This window comes from Patagioenas fasciata, chromosome 13 (assembly GCF_037038585.1).
Source record: "Patagioenas fasciata isolate bPatFas1 chromosome 13, bPatFas1.hap1, whole genome shotgun sequence".
Taxonomy (NCBI): Eukaryota; Metazoa; Chordata; class Aves; order Columbiformes; family Columbidae; genus Patagioenas; species Patagioenas fasciata.
In genome coordinates this window covers 3,727,251-3,746,218 of record NC_092532.1, presented here as the reverse complement: position 1 = coordinate 3,746,218, position 18,968 = coordinate 3,727,251, and the positions used below count along the sequence as shown (strand labels likewise).

At 45.8% G+C, this 18,968-nt stretch overlaps 1 protein-coding gene across 1 annotated transcript; it reads left to right on the top strand.

The window, feature by feature from the left end:
• The first annotated feature begins 4,869 nt into the window (after positions 1-4,869).
• On the top strand, positions 4,870-18,398 carry C13H16orf87 (chromosome 13 C16orf87 homolog). The gene is made up of 4 exons (XM_065848415.2): positions 4,870-5,053; positions 8,710-8,806; positions 11,390-11,572; positions 17,869-18,398. The coding sequence occupies exons 1-4, from the start codon at positions 4,988-4,990 to the stop codon at positions 17,985-17,987; spliced, it is 465 nt and encodes a 154-aa protein (XP_065704487.1). The 5' UTR covers positions 4,870-4,987; the 3' UTR covers positions 17,988-18,398.
• The last annotated feature ends 570 nt before the right edge of the window (positions 18,399-18,968 follow it).

The following is an 18,968-nucleotide window of genomic DNA, read 5'->3' as shown; positions in this document are numbered from 1 at the left end:
ACAGCCCGGCCAGGCCGCGCCGAGGGCTGCGGCGCAGGGTCCTGTCCTGCCTGGGAACGGTCACCAGGGACTCGAGAAAGGACAGGAGAACATCAACAGGCTGGACACGCACAGCAAATCATGTTGCGAATGCTCTTTGATTCTTTGTTCATCACACAATATTGGTAGGAAGGACGGATATTTCCATTCCCACCTCGGGGGCTGGGCCGGCGCAGCTCGGGTGCTGCTCCTGTGGCTTCGGGGACAGAAATCAGTGTGTGACCCCGCAGAAGGGAGGGTTCCACAGCTGATCAAACAAAATTAGACACCTGTGTATCTTACGTTTATCTGTAAGAGACACAGTTAATACTTACAGATGCTCTTTGTAACTTATAGCACCTGGATACCCACAGCATCTAGAAAACCCCTCAGAGTGTGTTTGTGTGGAGAGATGATAACCAGAGTTTAGCGATGTTCCCCCACTATCAACATGTGGGATTTAAAACACTTCTAATTATGTTTTGACCATATGTACTTTATATTATGAGTTTATTTTTGTTCGCCTACAATTCATATATCCATCCCAGCACTGATTTCATCTCATGATAGTGCACACAAAGCAAGCATCACACTTAAAATCTAACTACTATGTGTTCCAGTGCTTAGTTATAGAGTAGTTTAATAAGCATCTTTTGCTTTATGTGAGTAATTTAGAATAAAAATGTTGAGATTATTTTATTGTCTTTACTTCTTACTCCAGAAAAAATACAAAGCTATCTGGAGCAATTACCTCTATAAGCATTTGTTTTATCACCTGCAATCAGAATCATTTGCATTGCAATAATGCAAAAGCTGGCAGTGCAGCCGGCCGTGACGTGCAGGGCTGCCAGTGGGGAATAGGCAGAGAAACCACTTACCAAAAGATCCTTCTGGTCATCTAAATCTCACAGCAGTTTTACATTAAATCAATTAATTTAAGAAGAGGGCTAACCAACAACAAAGCAGCACTACAGCTGGTCTATTAACAGAATGGATTTTTCAGTGTCTTTAATTCACTTGCATGTATTAGCGAGTACACAAAAATATAAATATTTATATGAAAGACCTGTGACATGAAGTATAGTGAGAAGTACAAGCAGTAGTACAGTGTTTTGTACAAATACAGATCCTAATCTTCATTTCGGGGCTGTCTCCGTGGAGTTTGTGTCCATTCCGGGGGGTGCCCCTCTCTGCTGGGATGCTGGCTGGGAAGGATGGGCCAGGTGGGAAAAGTGCAGCCTAAGCAGATTAGAAGTGATTAAAACCCTGACATTTCCTCAGTTTGCACGTGCAAAGAGCACAGTCCAGAGTTCTGCTGTTGTGTTTTCTCCAGGAGCTTTCAGTGGAGATCTGCCCCAGTAATCACCGAGAAGCTGGCAACAGGAGATAGCAAATGACTTGGAGTGGTCGTACTTGGAGCCACAACTGTAGCCTCCCACTTCAGATAGAAAATGTAAGAAATGTGCTCTGAGGAGAGCATAGTTAGCGTGAAGTTACACACACATATGGTTTGTGTTGAAGGCCCTCCCCAGCTCCCCCGTGCCACCCTGCCATGAGCAGGGACATCGTCACACTAACTTCGCCACATTTGGGTTTAAAATTTAGAAAAGGAAAAATTTATCCTAAGATTGTCACCTGTGGACTTTGTCATATGAGAAGATTAACTGTCAAGATTACTAAGAGGAACCACATTTCAAATGTAAGGTGAGGATGTTCCTCTTTAGATTTGTCATTGTATCACATATCACATGTTACCTCCTGAATATTCAGATTTTCCTCTATGTGGCCTTTTGGAAGATGTTTCTGTTTTTACACTCTCCATTTAAGGCACAGCAATCACATAACTTAGAAATCGGTAGTAAAAACATATTGCTTACCTAGAGCATATGTCATCTTTGGTGGATCTGGAACTCCCAGAACCTGTAATAAATGACTGTCAACAAATGAGCTGAATAATTCAAGCACTAGTGAGGCCAGACAAGGTCTGATCTGCTGGGAAGGTCACCAAGCCACGGGAAGGTCAAACTGCTGGTCCTTCAGCTGGAGGACAACTCTCCTCTGCGAGAGGCTCGGACAAGTGACAGTGTCTTTGTGCCTGGGGGAAGAAGTGTCTTTTCCTGGCAGGGAAAGATTATCTGGGCTGTCCTGGCAGATGAATACATCGTCTCTCTAGATTCCTGTCCACCAAGAACTGACCTAGCGCATCAAAGTAACTCAGTGGTGAGATAGTAGATGGTTTTAACATTCAAATAGCTATAAAGGCCACTCTAACCTCCAAATTGCTTTTAGGTTAATTTCCATGAAGGAGAAATATAGACAAAAGTCTTATTAAAACTGCCTCTCCTCCAGTGTTTTTTTCTCAGTACTTTAGTGTAGCAAACAGAGTTCAGGACTAAACTACAGACATAGAATGAAAATCCCGCCCTAGCGGGTGCAGGGCCAGCCTCACGGGTGCGCTCACTGCCGCCTGTGTGAAAGCATCACAGTTCCAGTACAGTTCTTTAATATTTGTGGGCAGCTGTCCTTCAGGCTATTTAAACAGTCGTCTTCTAAAAGAGTTTTCTCTTGTGACTTTGTTGCACTTTTCTGCTGTAGACATTTTGTAGTACAAGTAAAAAATAATCATTCAAGCTCCTGTTAACAGCATTATTGCCATTATCACTTTCCTTTTTTCACTCCAGAGGTAAATGATTCAGATTTTGTACAAAGCTTTTGTGTGCTGATGTGACGTTTCAGTCTAAGAGCTGTATCTTGGAGGAATTTTGCAGTTGAAATGAGTCTTTCCAGCTGCTGTATTTAAAATGTATTTTACAGGCAATATAAAAGTTTACATTGTGCTATTAATATTTTTAGGTGGGAGTGACAGGAAAATTAAGGGACTAATGTAAAAATATCAGATTAGCAAGCATGACAACTTGCAGAGGCAGGACTGAATACCCCAACTGCCGAACCACGAAGCTCCCAAAGATGAAGGAACAGCAGCACTAATTCTCTTTCTCCAGGCTTTTTCTGAATTGAGATGAACACCAGAAAAATAGTATTCAGCACTTCCTGACTGTTTGTACATTTCAGTGTAACTTCACAGAATCACAGATTGTTTGTGTTGAAGGACCTCCCCAGTGCCCCCCCTGCCATGACAGGGACACCTTCACCAGCTCAGGTTGCTCAGAGCCCCGTCCAGCCTGGCCTGGGATGTCTCCAGGGATGGTTCAGCCACCGCCTCTCTGGGCAGCCTGGGCCAGGCTCTCACCACCCTCAGGGCAACAATTTCCTCCTGGTGTCCAGCCCGAATCTCCCTCCTTTAGTTTAAAACCATCACCCCTTGTCCTATCACAACAGACCCTGCTGAAAAGTCTGTCCCCATCTTTCTTCTGGCCCCTTTGAAGTCTGAAAAGGCCGCAATAAGGTCTCCCTGGAGCTTCTCCTCTCCAGGCTGAACACTCCAACTCACAGAATCCCAGAATGTCAGGGGTTGGAAGGGCCCTGTAAAGCTCATCCAGTGCAATCCCCCCATGGAGCAGGAACACCCAGCTGAGGTTCCACAGGAAGGGGTCCAGGCGGGTTTGAATGTCTGCAGAGAAGGAGACTCCACAACCTCCCTGGGCAGCCTGGGCCAGGCTCTGACACCCTCACCCCCAACAAGTTTCTTCTCCTCTTTCAGTGGAACCTCCTGTATTCCAGTTTGCACCCATTGTACCTTGTCCTGTCACTGGTTGTCACCCAGAAGAGCCTGGCTCCATCCTCCTGACACTCCCCCTTTCCATATTGATCCCCATGAATGCGTCCCCCCTCAGTCTCCTCTTCTCCTTCTGGAACTGAGGAGCCCAGAACTGGACACAATATTCCAGATGCAGTCTCAAAGCCTCTCAGTGAAAGGTGCAGGTACGTGACACCCCAGGGACAGGTCACTGCGGTGGGGCCCCGCCGGCTCCAGCTGCACTGGAGCAGCACTCAGAGGTGACAGCGATGTAGGGATCGTTTAATGAAGAACTGTTGTTTTTACAGAACTGAGGACCCGGCACCTGACCAGCAGCGGAGAAGGGCCAAGAGACGTCAAACTATGAATCCTTAATGTGAAACATTCCCGGAATATCTACTGATACCTGTATACATACTAATACCTGCATTTACCAGTTAATTTAGGGAGAAGGGTAGCCAAAGTACCAGAAATCCTTATCTTTATCATGGATTGATAACGGGAAGGGTATTGTATGTAAACTGAGGCGGGGTCGGGCGGTCTGTAAACTCTGAAGTACCAACCAATGGGGAACAGGGGAGGGAAACTGCAGCCGGGATTTTGGGGGGATATAAGCAGGGGCTTTTTGCCCTATTACCTTAAGGTCGAACACCCGGTGTTGCAATATCGTTATTAAGAAAACTGCTGTGCCAAGAGATCCTGCCTGGGCCTATTATATTGGCAAAATAATTATTTCCTACAGATTTGGGGGGCTCGTCTGGGAGTCAACGTCGTCATCTCGGGCGTCCCTATAGCCGGAGGACAGGAAGGCGCGCCCCGTTGATTTCAGCGGTCCCGTGGATCGTCGGTGGGGACTCCAGGAGAGCCCGACAGAAGTCCTGAGGCTGTATTGAAGAAGGCGGATCTCTGCAAACCGTAGCGGGAAGGGTAAAGGAAAAAGTGGTAGGCACAATACAAGCGACCAGGCAACTCTGCGCACGGACCAAGGTAAGGAAACCGCTTCCTACAGCAAGAAGCTCGGCCCGGAGGACGGCGGCTCCGCGCTCCCTCAGCCCGGCCCCCCGGCCCGGCCCGGCCCGCGCGGCTCTGCCGTCACCGGGCTGGGCGGGGCTCTGCGGCGGCGCCGGGAGCGGCTCCTTTGTCGGCGGCCGCGCCGGGGGCGGTGGCGCCGGGTCCGCGGAGGGTGTGCGGCTGCCCGGCTGTGCCGCGGCCCTGCCCTCCACTCCCGCCCTCCGCGGGGCGGGCCGGGCCGGCGCTCCGGCGGCAGCGAGCATGTCCTCGAGCAGGGCCAAGAAAGTGAAGATGGCCACCAAGTCCTGCCCGGAGTGCGACCAGCAGGTGAGGGGACAGGGGATCGGTGGCCGCAGGGCTGAAGCGGCGGCCGGGCCGGCCCCTCTGGCCCCGCTGCCTCTGCCCGCCCTCCCGGCGCCGCGCTGCCCTGCTCCAGGACCGGACGGGCCCGCCGGGCCCCGGCGAGGGCAGGAGCTACGGCGGGGGCTGTGGAGAGCGCCGGGACCCGCGGGCGGAGCTGCCCGGTCGGGCTTCAGCCCCAGCCGGCCGCCCGGAGCTGGGTCCGAGCCCTCGGCTGCGATCGGGGCCGTGTCCCCCCGGAGCCGGGGCCGGGGCCGTGTCCCCCGGGCTGCCCGGCCCGCGCCGCCTCCCGTGGGCGCCGCTCCGTGTCTCGGTTGCGGTTCCTGCTTTGACAGCAGCTGCCGACTGAGCCGTTGGGTTTGAGGGAAGGGGGGGATGAAACTGCCTCCGTGCCGCTGTGAGGCGATGTTTATATGAAGTAAATTATTGCTGCCTTTGCAGTGTACTTGGAACGTGGATTAAATACCGCGTTCTCTTGCATGGTGCTGTAACAGCCTTATTATGCTGAAGGGACGTGCAGAGTCGTTTGTTTATGCGCTAGTATTGTTTAGTAACAATGTCATTTATTAAAAGCGTAATGAACTTGGTAATTTATACCGTGAAGTTTCTCCTTTGGATGATGAGGTGCCTAAGGCTGGCCAGGAGAACCCTCAGTTGTGGTGTTTTCTCATGGAGTGGTTTAGAAGCACCAAAACAGAGCCTGTCACTGCGGTTCCCACCGTCTGGTCCGGATGTACGTGTGAACTGCTGCTCATGTCTCACCGCGCTTTTGTTGTGTGTACAAAATGGAGTTAGGCTTCAGCATTAGCAACAGCTGATCCACACTGCTACTGGATCGTGAGCTTGTTGGCATTTATGCTTTTTTTGCTGGTGATGTTGTTGCTGTTAAAAATGGGGCAGTTTGTTCCAGCAGCCGAACAATAGCACAGCCCTGCAGGAAGCTGCCATGGGGCCGGCCAGGGGAGACGCTTCCACGCTTTTCTGTTATTTGATCCTGAAACTTGACTGGTGTGTGCTATGCTAGCTATGCTTAAAAAACAATCTCTCGTTTTTCTTATAAAAAAAAATTAGAAAAAGTCTTCTTATTTGTTCAGATGTACATAGTTTTTATAGTGTTTCTCCTCACCCCGGAACAGTTTGGAAGGTTAAGCTGTGTTGGAGCATCGTTTCGTGTTTTAAGCAGTAGATGAATCACTGCAAATGCTCCCATGTTAAGCGTGTCACTCCAGTGCTATTTCTGAGGATAAAAATGGTGTGCCAAGTTCTGGGTATTCAGCTGGCGAAAGAAAATGTTAAAATGAGTGAGACGCAGAAGATGAGAGTGGTAGGTTGTGTGGGCTTTTTTGGGTTTGTGTTTTTTTGTAATAAATGTCAAACCACCAACAATAGGAAGTTGAAGTAAGCAAACGTTACAGCCTTTTAAAGCTGAAGCTGAAACTTTCGCTTTATTCTGTGCTGTAAAACTCACACATACGATATGCATAAGTCAATGTAGATTTTATCTCAGCAGCTCTTCTGTGGCTAAAATGAATCAATGTGCAGATGTGTCCTGCCCTGGCGCAAGCGTTGCTCATAGGACCTTGTTTTTCAGTACCAAATGTTTGAGAGAGGGCAAGAAACTGAAATCTCTGGTACAAGTCGGCCCTTTGCAGAACGTGGGGAAGCTCTTGTGCAACTCTGAAGTGGTGTGTCCTGTACTAGTGTTTCTTAAATTCTTTCATCAACAATTTGCATTCGTTTCCCATTTCTTCGCCAGCAGTGGGACACATGGAAATATTTAGACAACCACAATATTGAGCACAATATTGAGTGACACTTCTTAGGCTTTTAAACTTTTGTTGTAGTTTTGATTATGTGTAATTGCCATTAGACTTTTTTTTTTTAAATTTAAAATAAAAGGGTTTTGAGGATATTTTCACAACTAAAGCATGGCCCCTTCAGGAAGGCAATCAGAAGAAATAATGGTCACTTCTTAATTTAGCTTCAGTTAAACATTCTTTTTTGAGAAACTCAGATTATTCTGGTTAGATAGATGTTAAACAGCGTAAAGTAGTGTTGGTAGGATTGTGTTGCCTTAATAATTATGTGACAGGATGCCAGCAGTATAGGTCTTCGAAGCATAACTGATACCTTTCCTTAATCCCCTCCAAGTGACACAGACCTGCATGCCAGACCTGCCACACAAGAACAATATTGGGCTTAAACGGAACTCCTGTATCACCTTAATACAGACAAACTATGTGCTAGATAGTGGGTTTTAGTGCTCTTATACTGACTTATGAACAAGGAGGGAAGCATGCACATGAGTCTGCTAAATTCTGAGCTCAATAAACCTCGACTAGAATTGTTTTTATTATGTCAGTGTCTCCATGAAGGGAATTAAAAAGTCTCTAGTTATATAAAACCTGTATCAGAAATCCATCTGTAAGCTGTTCCTAGGGGGAAGTTCAGGAGTTAAGATGTGCTACAGAAAGTGAAATAATGTTTATTCTGAGTAGCAGTTCTCCTTTAAACCCGTGTACTAACTGGCTGGAACTCGGTTCTTGTGCGCGGTGGGTCGAACCGAACCATCAGTCGTGGTTCGGTGCTCCTGCCTGGCTCGGGGGGCACCGCCAAACTTGTGGGGACCTGTCTTGAAGAATTACACTTGAGAAATTACCTCCTGCTCTTTTTGTCATGCTTCAACATGACTTTCTTTAATGTGTGATAATCTCTTCCAGATCTCTGTTTAAACTTGCTTCGGTTTGTGTTTTTGGTCTTAAGCCTAATCAAAGCAATATGGTGTATTCTGTACTATCGAAGATCTCAGAAGATCTTGGCTTTAAGGGAGGGCAACGAGGTTCGCAATTTATCACTATTCCTTCTTTTAATTGCTCAGAGTAGGATTTTTATAATTTCTTGCGTTGCGTGGCACTTCCAGATTTTCTCATCTTGTTTTAAATGGCCTGGCGTGGGTGAATGTGCGGCCTGGCGTGGGTGAATGTGCTGCCCCGGCTGTTCGGGAGGAGATGTGCTCTTCGAGTTAACCAGGTTGATTTGCTCTTCGAGTTAACCAGGTTGATTTGCCTTTCGAGTTAACCAGGTCCTTGTGTGTTTTGCTCCAGGCTCCGTCGTGCTCCTGTTCCGAGCTGCTGCTGCTCTCTGAAGGAGCCGCTTTCAAATGCTTCTGAAAGTGAATATTCAGAGTGGACTAACAGTTTTAACTCCTATTTTTTTTTAAGTAAATGAAGGAAGCAGAACTGTCTGACTGATTCGACTGGGGATATTTGAGAGCTCTGAAGATGAATTACTTTTCTGTTCTAATTCACTCCTGCTTTAGTGGTCCCACTTTCCCCTGAACTCGTGTGTTTGTAGCACGAGGTGGTCACAGCAGCTGCACGTTTCAAGCTTGATTTGTAGTATCTCCATAAAGAGAAGGCTTGGTGGGAGATTCACAGCACAATCTGGTTTTACTACATTGAAATACAATTGTATAGTGGTACAGACAAGTTTGCAGTACAGACTGAATTTGAAGAGGTATCTCTGAGGACAAAACGTTGAGTTATTGGGGTTTTTTCCTTCATCAGAGAGGAATTTTGTCATAATCTGAAATGCTCTGAAACATTTGTCTTTTGTTTTCCCAGGTTCCTGTTGCATGTAAATCATGTCCCTGTGGCTACATATTTATTAGTCGAAAACTTTTGCATGCTAAACGTGCTGAGAGATCACCACCCATCACAGGTAATACTCACAGAGGTAGGAAGAAGGGCACAACAGTTCTTTCTCTTTATTTATTGGAGGCAAAGGATATACAGTATTTTACTTCCCTGTGTAAACTGACTGTTGTCAGTTCACTTTGTGTTGAATTTCTGCACAGTAGACTTTTAATGTGTTAATTTTTCTTGAATTTTGAGAGTGGGGAAGCTGGTGTTTTCAGTCTCACTTCCTTTGCACTGGTGATGTTGGCATTTATTGTGTGTATATTCTAGCTGTGCTTATTGCTCAATATGCAAAATAACTCCTTACAGAAAGCTTTCTGTTAATCCTATTTTGAAGCTAAATGTCTAGAGCTGCCAAAGGGGTCAGATTTAATGGTACATGCTGATCGAAGCTGGGCTTTCTGAAAGTGAAAATCCTCTTTTTTTGAAGAAGTCATGCTGAGTTGTACTTATTCACGAGCACCCAAGTGTCACTTTGTAAAAAATCCATCATATGTTTAATCTAAAACCAGGAGGGTCTTGCATCTCTCTGCGTGGTTACATTTAAAAATAGTGTATTTTTTGTGTCTGACTTGTGTGTCTTCTGTTGTTGATGGGCACAGGGAGAAGTGAGCTGAATATACATTCTGGCACGATTAACGTTCTCCTCGTGTTCATTTTGATCACCTCCTCCAGTTCTAGCAGGAATTAGTCAGAACAAGCCCCTCTCAGGGAAAATGTTCTAAAAAAAAAAATCAATCTGTTTTATAATGTTCACTTTTAGAGATTATTTACCAGGCCTACAAAATGGAAACTAAGCATTCGATATTTTGTCTCACTGTTTTGAAGGGTATTTGCAGCTTACCACCCTGCAGGGATTATTAGTATCCAACATGATGTGAGAGAGCTGAACTTTGGGGATGGAGGAGGTGAAGCGATGTCTGTGGTGCTGTTTGAGAGCGGGGCCTGATTTCCTTTCCCCATCCCCGATCGCTGGTGAAGTCGTTACCAAGTGCGGCTGGAGGCCATAGTCTGGTAGAGCAAAGCTCTTGTCTAATCCATGTTTGTGCAGCGAGGGTTGCCGGGGAGGTTGTGAGACACTGAAATCTGGATGTGGTGCCATGCAGGTGGCTCTTGGTGGCCCTGCTTGGGCAGCATGGTCTCCTTGGTCCCTCACTGCCCCAGCCTTTTAGCGCTACGGTGAAATACAGCTTTGTATTAACATCAGTGACAATTTACCCTGCTGTCCAGTCTGTCCCTTGTCTCTATACAAGATTAGTGGGACAACTCTGGCAAAAGAAACCACTTCCGCAGGAATATATAGTGGGAGACCATGTGTGCTTGTGTTGGGCTCGTAAGATACCTGCAGCTTCTTTTAGAAAATACTGTTCCCTGTTTTTCAACAGTATAGCTACTGCAGAATTGTGCTGCAGCCTTGCAAATGTCCAGCTAGTCTGTTGGATAGTGTGCTGGGGTGGCTGAGCTGTTTTCAGTACCCAACGTTGTTAATCCGTCCTCGATTTACAGGTGAAACTCATGTAAATATTGTGTGCAGTTGTGGCCCCTCAGTTCCAGAAGGACAGGGAACTGCTGGAGAGAGTCCAGCACAGCCACCAAGATGCTGAAGGGAGTGGAGCATCTCCCGTGTGAGGAAAGGCTGAGGGAGCTGGGGCTCTGGAGCTGGAGAAGAGGAGACTGAGGGGGGACTCATTCCTGGGGATCAATATGGAAAGGGGCAGTGTCAGGAGGATGGAGCCAGGCTCTTCTGGGTGACAACCAGTGACAGGACAAGGGGCAATGGGTGCAAACTGGAACACAGGAGGTTCCACTGAAAGAGGAGAAGAAACTTGTTTGGGGTGAGGGTGTCAGAGCCTGGCCCAGGCTGCCCAGGGAGGCTGTGGAGTCTCCTTCTCTGCAGACATTCAAACCCGCCTGGACACCTTCCTGTGGAACCTCAGCTGGGTGTTCCTGCTCCATGGGGGATTGCACTGGGTGAGCTTTCCAGGTCCCTTCAACCCTTGGCACTCTGGGATTCTGTGAAATACTTCTATTTTATTTTTTTTACTCTGGTGTGCAGGGAACAATACACTTGTTCAGCACTGGAACATGACGAGGCCTTGTCACAGGCTGACTTTGGGGACGGGGATGCTGCGTGATGCGCCACTTGCTGATGGTGTTGTTGGCTCAGCATTGCCATCCATGTGAGCAGCACGGGAGTTATTTCGTTGTCAGTGTTAAAAGAAGACAAAGATCTTTGCTGTTGGCCTATATAACTTCTGGCTGGCGGAAGCATGCCGTGGGCTGTCTCAATGACTGTGATCTGTACAGTTTTTTCCATCTTACTATGGGAAACTGAACTTTCTGTATACTGGCAAATATCTCATGTTGCTAAATGCATTTCAAGTAGTTAAAGGTTGGTAATCAAGAAGTGTCATTCTGCATCTGACACCTTATTTCTGCATGGATGTTGTGCAGATGTAATTATTGTGTAAAGGTATATACATCTAAGCACTTTTGCTAAGAGATTTAAAGAAAAAAGGTGGTTGGATATGGTAAGCAGTAAGAGTGAATTAAGAACAAAGATGAAAACAACCCCAGATCACGCCATCTCTGTTCATTTGCACAGACAACAAGAGCGAGGCCAAAAGGAGACGGACAGAGAGAGTTAAGCGAGAGAAGATAAATTCTGCAGTAAATAAAGACTTAGAAAACCGCAAGAGATCCAGGTCTAACAGCCATTCGGATCACAGCAGGCGAGGAAGAGGAAGACCTAAGAGCGCCTCAGCCAAAAAGCACGAGGAAGAAAGAGGTATGAGAACTGGAGAAATATGTTCATTGGGTTTTCTTTCTGTATGAAATATTTTTTAATCAATAACCCTTTATACCATTCAAATCATTTACGTAACTAGACTGGTTCAGAAAATACCCGATATCTTAATATGGGGAAGGGACCGTTTCACATCTGTGGAGAGCTCTGGTTTTATGTTTGTGTCTGACTAGAACTGACTGCAAAGAATGAACCCTGTACTTTTAGCTTCCAGATCAAGTTTCAACATGCAGCCTGACAGCTGGTGGACTGCACTGCTCAGCAGGCTCTTCAGTTTTGTGTTGGTTTTGAGGTGCTGCTGCTCTGTATCAAAAGGACAAACGCTATAATGATGCCTGTCATCAGGGGGTGATTAGGATGATTGGATTGCTTAAAAAGTTCACTGAAACCTTTTGGAGGGACAAAGTAAAAACGGCACTTTAGTCACTGCTGTGACCTGAATTTTCGCCCCATGTTCCTACAGAATAATGCTCCAGAGGGAAGAATGTCTCCTGGCTTGCTAAGGTTCCTTGGTGACCTGCTGTTCTTAGTCTTTATACAAAGAGGCTGTTGCACGCACTACATTAATTTTGCAGCCGTTCAAGTATGTGACCGTCACTTAGGATTCCTGTTTTTTCAAAGTCTGTTGACCCTGCATTTGCTGTCTATAGTTTTGGAGTTTGAGACCTGAATAATTAATCAAATACTTAGCACAGACTTAAAAAGGCTGGAGGGCAGATAGGAGGGGAAGAACAAGGCTTCTTATAAATATGCAGAAGATCTTGTTCTTAAAACTACTGAAACCATCAAGCATACCTTGTGGTATAACTCAGAAGTGCAGTTGTTTTCTTCCCTTGCCACCATTGTTTGTTAAAAAATGGGCGTTAATCTGTGTTGCAAAGCGAGTTCCTTTAACTTTTTGAAACCAATTTTCTTGTCTCTACTGTTTAATATAAATCTATTTGTTCATATACTTTGTTTTTATAGGAAAGAAACTCTAAAGTGAGATTTCTTTGTTGTTTTTTGTGCTTTGACTGTGGAAAGAAGAAATGGAATTTGAATTATCTATGTTGTTTGGATGACAGTTGCTTTACTGTAATAGGAATACATTTATAATATCCAATATCTTCACTGTTGCATATGGTTTGTTGTTGTATGTAGGACTGCAGAGCTTCCCTATTTGTTACTGATGCAAGCTGGACTTTGTCTGGCATCTATACGATCAGTTCTGGGCATTTTACTGCCAGTTTAGTTCACACACAGCTTTAGTTGGAAAAGTCCTGCAAACTTGTTGGTTTACCTTAGAAAAGTAAATCTTTCCTGTCACCTGAAAAGAAGGAAGAAAATACCCCTTCTCTTAACGCATGTTTTATAGTCTCTGGAAAGCAAGAATTTGAAAGCATGAGGGGTATTTAGACAATCCTATCCAAAACTAGGCAGAATGTTTTTAACCTCTTGCTGCATACTCTGCAGTGTGACAGTGCCAGCGCACTGAGCTAGACATAAAGACGCAGCGAGATCTTTGCACACGAGTGCATGTGTGGTGTTTTCCCAGTGTTTGGTGGTGTGGCTTTTTTAGAGCTGAACCTCCTGTGAGGACATTGTCTCCTTGTCCTGTCCCACCCTCCCTGTCACTCAGTGCTGTGACTGCCACTATTTCTTCCTCAACATGTCCTGCAGAGCCTGGGCTGACACCACATCACATTGCGCAGGAACAACCCCAGGTTCCAGTGTAAGTTGGGGAATGACCTATTAGAGAGCAGAGTAGGGGAAAGGGACCTGGGGGTCCTGGGGCAGCAGGGTGAGCATGAGCCAGCACTGGGCCCTTGTGGCCAGGAAGCCAATGGTACCTGGGGTGGGTTAGAAGGGGGTGGTCAGTAGGTCAGAGAGGTTCTCCTGCCCCTCTGCTCTGCCCTGGGGAGACCACACCTGGAATATTGTGTCCAGTTGTGGCCCCTCAGTTCCTGAAGGACAGGGAACTGCTGGAGAGAGTCCAGCGCAGCCACCAAGATGCTGAAGGGAGTGGAGCATCTCCCGGGTGAGGAAAGGCTGAGGGAGCTGGGGCTCTGGAGCTGGAGAAGAGGAGACTGAGGGGGGACTCATTGCTGGGGATCAATATGGAAAGGGGCAGTGTCAGGAGGATGGAGCCAGGCTCTTCTGGGTGACAACCAGTGACAGGACAAGGGGCAATGGGTGCAAACTGGAACACAGGAGGTTCCACTGAAAGAGGAGAAGAAACTTGTTTGGGGTGAGGGTGTCAGAGCCTGGCCCAGGCTGCCCAGGGAGGTTGTGGAGTCTCCTCTGCAGACATTCAAACCCGCCTGGACCCCTTCCTGTGGAACCTCAGCTGGGTGTTCCTGCTCCATGGGGGGATTGCACTGGATGAGCTTTTCAGGGCCCTTCAACCCCTGACATTCCGGGATTCTGTGAATTGTCTGTGCTCCTCACCAGTGCAGCACACCTTACTGGATAGGAATAAGTCATCTTAGGCTATTTCTTACTTCTGACTTATTTCTGGTTATGTCAAGCTGGGATGTGTGTAGGCCACTGTGGTGATTACTGGGCAGATTAAAAGAAAAAGAAAGTTGATGTGTGTCTGTCATAAATATACAAATAAATTCAGCAGAGAACCCATCAATTTACAAGCAATTACTATAAAACAAGTTAACATTGGCTTCTCCCTTTTCAAGTGCCTTATAAAATTGGCCTAACTACTACATGTGGAGTAATTAGTGGGGTATTTTAGAAATATTCCTCCTTTACTGAACCTTCTGCTCAATAGTGTTGTTTGCATAAAAGCACACTAAGCAACTTGAATTCTTCTACTGTAGTTAGGGTGATTTTTGTGTGACTTGTCGCTAGTCCTTGTATCAGTCTGCGTAGTGTTGAAAGTCAGCTCTGGAGTGCAAGACATAAGCTTAGTGTTAGACTTCAAGCATATTATTTCCTCGTCTATTGTGTATTTCTAGGATATTTTGGGTACACAGCAGGTAATCTGTCCACTGAAGGATCACTTAAAGCTGTGAACATCTTCTGCCTAAGACCACCCATGAGATCTCTATCTTCCCTTGCTTGTGTTGTGCTCTTTTCATACCCAGCGTGCTTGTTCCCAGTTGTGTTCGTGCTCTTCAGTTGTTCTGCTGTGCCCTTCGTGACCAGCTCAGGGTAGAACCAAGAGCTGGATGATTCAGTAGCAATTAGCAAGAACTGGAGAAGCAAAAGGGCTTTTTAAAACAGGCTGGTTTTCCTGCAGCTTTGGTAAGAAGGAGTGGAGAGGGAGGAAGGAGGAGGCTGATGTGGGTGGCGGGGATGTGGCACAACACTGAGACCAAGAGAATATTCCTGACATGTTTCTCAGAGCCATTTGGTGACCCTGGGAAATAGGAACGTCTCACTGCAGGCTTGGCTTGTCAAAATTCTGACTTCATTCCTTCATCAGAAATTCTGCGCTATATGTTGAAAACAGAAACTTCATAATAATATGATTCTGATTGTTGTTGTGGTGTGTGTTTTGTTTTTCTGTGTGTGACTGTGATACTCAGACAGGTTCCCAGGCTGCCTCATTATCTGGGTGACAGCCTTGATTATATTAAAACAAACAGAACAACCCTCATGTGTTGGAGGAAGTGGTATTTGCTATTGTGATCCTGTTACCATCAAATGAGACTCAGTAAGTGTGGCCTGGAGTCTTACTAAAGCACACCTGATACTGAACAAGGCGGGGAGTCACACAGTATCACAGTATCACAGTATGTTTGGGATTGGAAGGGACCTCAAAAGATCATCCAGTCCAATCCCCCTGCTGGAGCAGGAACACCTAGGTGAGGTTGCACAGGAAGGTGTCCAGGCGGCTTTGAATGTCTCCAGGGAAGGAGACTCCACAACCTCCCTGGGTAGCCTGTTCCAGTGCTCTGTTACCCTCACTGAGTCTTTTTATAAAGATACCTACATTTCAGTAATCAGGTAAAACTGAAGTTAAATTAAATGTATTGATCCAAGTTTTCCTTTTCCAGTAACTTCTGACTGTATTCCTCACACAGTTGCTTGCCCAGTGTGCACATTTGAAGCAGTTTACTATCTTGGGTAGTGAACCTCAGAACTTTGGATTTTGAATCCACACAAAATGTGTGAGAGGGAGGATCCACATTTGATTTATACATAGATCACAGTTGTAAGGGCTGTGGGTTGCAGGAGATCTGGGAATGTGAGTGACATGCTACAGAAAGACTGAATATTTTCACCTACATAGCCTCAGATGTATTTCACAAGGCTTGGTATTTTTAACGTGTTGCAAAACTGCATTGTGACTCTGTAAGACAGTCTTTTGCTAATAATAGAGAAGTGAGTCAAAACTACTTGCAGATAAGGCTGTGAAGCGGAAAGTTTTAATAGTGTCTGTAGAAACCACAGTATCCTATGAGTAGCGTATGATAAAATGTCAGGCAGATGCAAGTCCTCACTGGTTACTGGGGAGAACTGGAATTGTCTTCAGAGCTCGCAGAGCTGTGTTAATCCTGAGGCTGGTTGATATCAAGATTTCGGTTCTTTAAAGCTGATGCCTCTCAGAACAAGCCAGTAATTTGGGAGGACGAGGAGAAGGGAAACTCGAGAAAGGTGATTTTTTTGCTAAGAAGTCCGCAATCTGTTAATAGCAACGGGGCGAGGGGGGAAGTATTTCTGATTTTGCTGGGTGGTGACATATTCGGATGGTGGCTGGACTTGTTTGGATCGGGAAGTATGAAGAAAGGGGAGGGGTTTAGATGTGAAAACAGGAAAGGCTGGTGTGGAATAAGCAGCGTGCTGGTGTCCGTGCTCAGAACAGGTTGTTTGTCCGAGGTGGGAGGACGGGGAGCAGCCCAGCCTGGTGTTGGGGTGGAGCCTGATCTGGCTGCAACTGCAGGGCAGCGCTCGTAGCGAAACCCTGTTCCTCAGCTTTCGTTTCAAACTCAGCACACTGCAGAGTATTGTTTTGTGGAGCCAGGGAACAAGAAGAAACCATTTATGTTCCAAATATCAAACATGCTTTGATTTGTTTTATTTTGCAAGGGCAACTTTTTGTTTTCAGACAAAAAACCTGGTGCATCTTGGTGTGTGCAGGCTGTTTACAAAGCAGTTTTACTTGCAGGGAAAGGTGAGCTGGTGTGTGATTTCAGTTGTCTACAAGTCTTTAAGTAGAGGGATTTGTTGCTGTGTCTCTATCAGTGTGGAATCCGAACACAGAGATAAAGGATTTTTCAGTTTTTCCCTCTTAGTTGTGTAACACAAGCACTTGGCTTCCCGGGGAAGGTCGCTGGTTGGGATGGTGTCCGTAGCTGTAACAATCTAGAGCCAGCCCTAAAAAGGTCGTTACGACACGGACTCACGGCAGGGGTAACTGTGTGAGCAGCAGGAGGTATGAGGTGCTGGGAGCTTTTCTCCACGTGGTGCTTTCTGTCGGTTTCCAGGTTTGTTGTTCCCCTTCCCCTGGCTGGCTGGAGCGGGACACGGGCAGGCGTGTGTCCGTCTGTCCGTGGGACAGAGGGACGGCCACTGAGACTTGGACACCAACCAAGGCTCTCCGTGCATTCCTCTCTGTGTCTGCAGGCCTGGTCTTCTGCTGACAAAGCTGGGTTTTATGGTTTGTTTTTCATGTTTGTTTGGTTTAATGAGTTGTGTCAGCTGCCCCGTGGCTAGCTAAACTGGGCTATTAATAGCCATGATTTGGGGTAAGTGGTATTAATGAAAGCATTACTGTGTTAGTTTGGTGATACGCTATAGTGTGACTTAGTGTACCTGAGCACTTGGAGGCGTCTGGATGCTCATGGTGACAAATCGGGAACCTGCCCTGTGCCATACGTCTGCTCGTTGGTCTTGGACGCTGCTGTTAAACTCTTGAGTTCTCTTACTTCGATGTAAAATAGGGGGACAAATGTTGTATTTAATGAGGATGTGGTGAAATATCTTTCTTTCCTGGGCTGGGAAGTGTTTATGTAAAAGCCAAAAAAAAGACTTCGGAACTGGAGAAACACTCAAACTCTTTTGTGTCAGGAATCAGTGTAATGTTAGTGACTCATTCTTTGTCATGGAAGAACAGAAATTCAGTTGTGCTTTTAGATGACTAATTCTGTGACTCTTAGCACCTTGGTGTGCCTCCATTCCTTCCTGCTCTCTCTCAGTCCCTCCCTGCACATGAGTTGCTTATCCAACTTCTTTTCAGTTCCCGTTCTCCCTTCCACATAATGTCTGAACCACAACGTAATCTGCTTTCGCTTTGGATGATGGAAAAAGCTTCTAATAGTGACTTTCTTTTCCTTCTACAGAGAAACAAGAAAAAGAAGTTGACATGTATGCTAACCTTTCAGATGAAAAGGCCTTCGTATTTTCAGTGGCCTTGGCGGAAATAAACAGAAAAATAATCAATCAGAGACTTATTCTGTAACTTGTAAGCACAATGTGATGTGTTTGTATGCGTATTCCCAAGGTGGCGTGGACTCTCGGAAGGTGTGTTGTCTTCACCGACCAGGACCGTAGTATTTCGGGTTAAAATTCTACTCCTGTTCTTGGAAATGGAATTGTGTCTCTGCAAGTCAGAAAGAAAGCGTTCACAACTTGCGCTCTGACACACCAGAAAGCAGATGTGTTTGACACCTCAAAGACAAACGCACAGAGAGACTGCGCCCATTTCAGAGCACTTCTTTAAAATTTGCTGCCAGAAATGCAATATTTTAAATATTTTCAGAAATAAATGATTTTACTTTAAAATTATATATTTCAGATTTTTCAGCTATATTGCCGTTTACGTATGTACAGTTCACATAACTTTTTAATAAATTGATATTCCAGTATTTTATTGAGCTGTGAATGAAGTACATTTGTGATATGCAGGGTGCGTTGGCTTTAATCCTCTTAGAAATCTGGTATTCATCCTAGGGATGACTTTAGCTTTGCCTTTTTTTAATAGGTGTAAATTACTTCTGATGGGAAGAAAACCAAAGTGATTTCGTTCGGGGGGGATTATTCTGCTTGACAACTTCGTATTGTTTATGGATTCTCTCTGGAAAATGATTCTCTGTTACATAGAGCTGGTTTTTAAAAATCATAGATACACTTTTTGGGGTCAGACTGCTGAAGCTGGGGAGCGAAGCACCTGTTCTGTGACTCGTGTTCGCTGGGGGTCCCTGGCCTGCGCGGTAAGTGCTGCTCCCTTACTCTTTCTTGGCCTATGATTTACTGGAGAGGGAGAGACGCAGAGATGTATTTCCAAAAGATGAGGGTATACTCGTTCCTTTTACTCTCATCAGTTTTTTTTGTCTGTCTTTTAAAATTGTAATTCTTAACAGTATTGTATTTGCACTGTTGGCTGTAAATACCAAAGCAAAGGTCTACTGGAGTGTGCCAAATAGGGTGTTTTGGTGGAAAT

Excerpts from the sequence above, each read along its gene's own strand:
- C13H16orf87 (XM_065848415.2), top strand. The coding sequence starts at position 4,988 with ATGTCCTCGAGCAGGGCCAAGAAAGTGAAGATGGCCACCAAGTCCTGC. Across the intron at positions 5,054-8,709 it reads GCCCGGAGTGCGACCAGCAG|GTTCCTGTTGCATGTAAATC; the intron begins GTGAGGGGACAG and ends TTGTTTTCCCAG. Across the intron at positions 8,807-11,389 it reads GAGATCACCACCCATCACAG|ACAACAAGAGCGAGGCCAAA; the intron begins GTAATACTCACA and ends TCATTTGCACAG.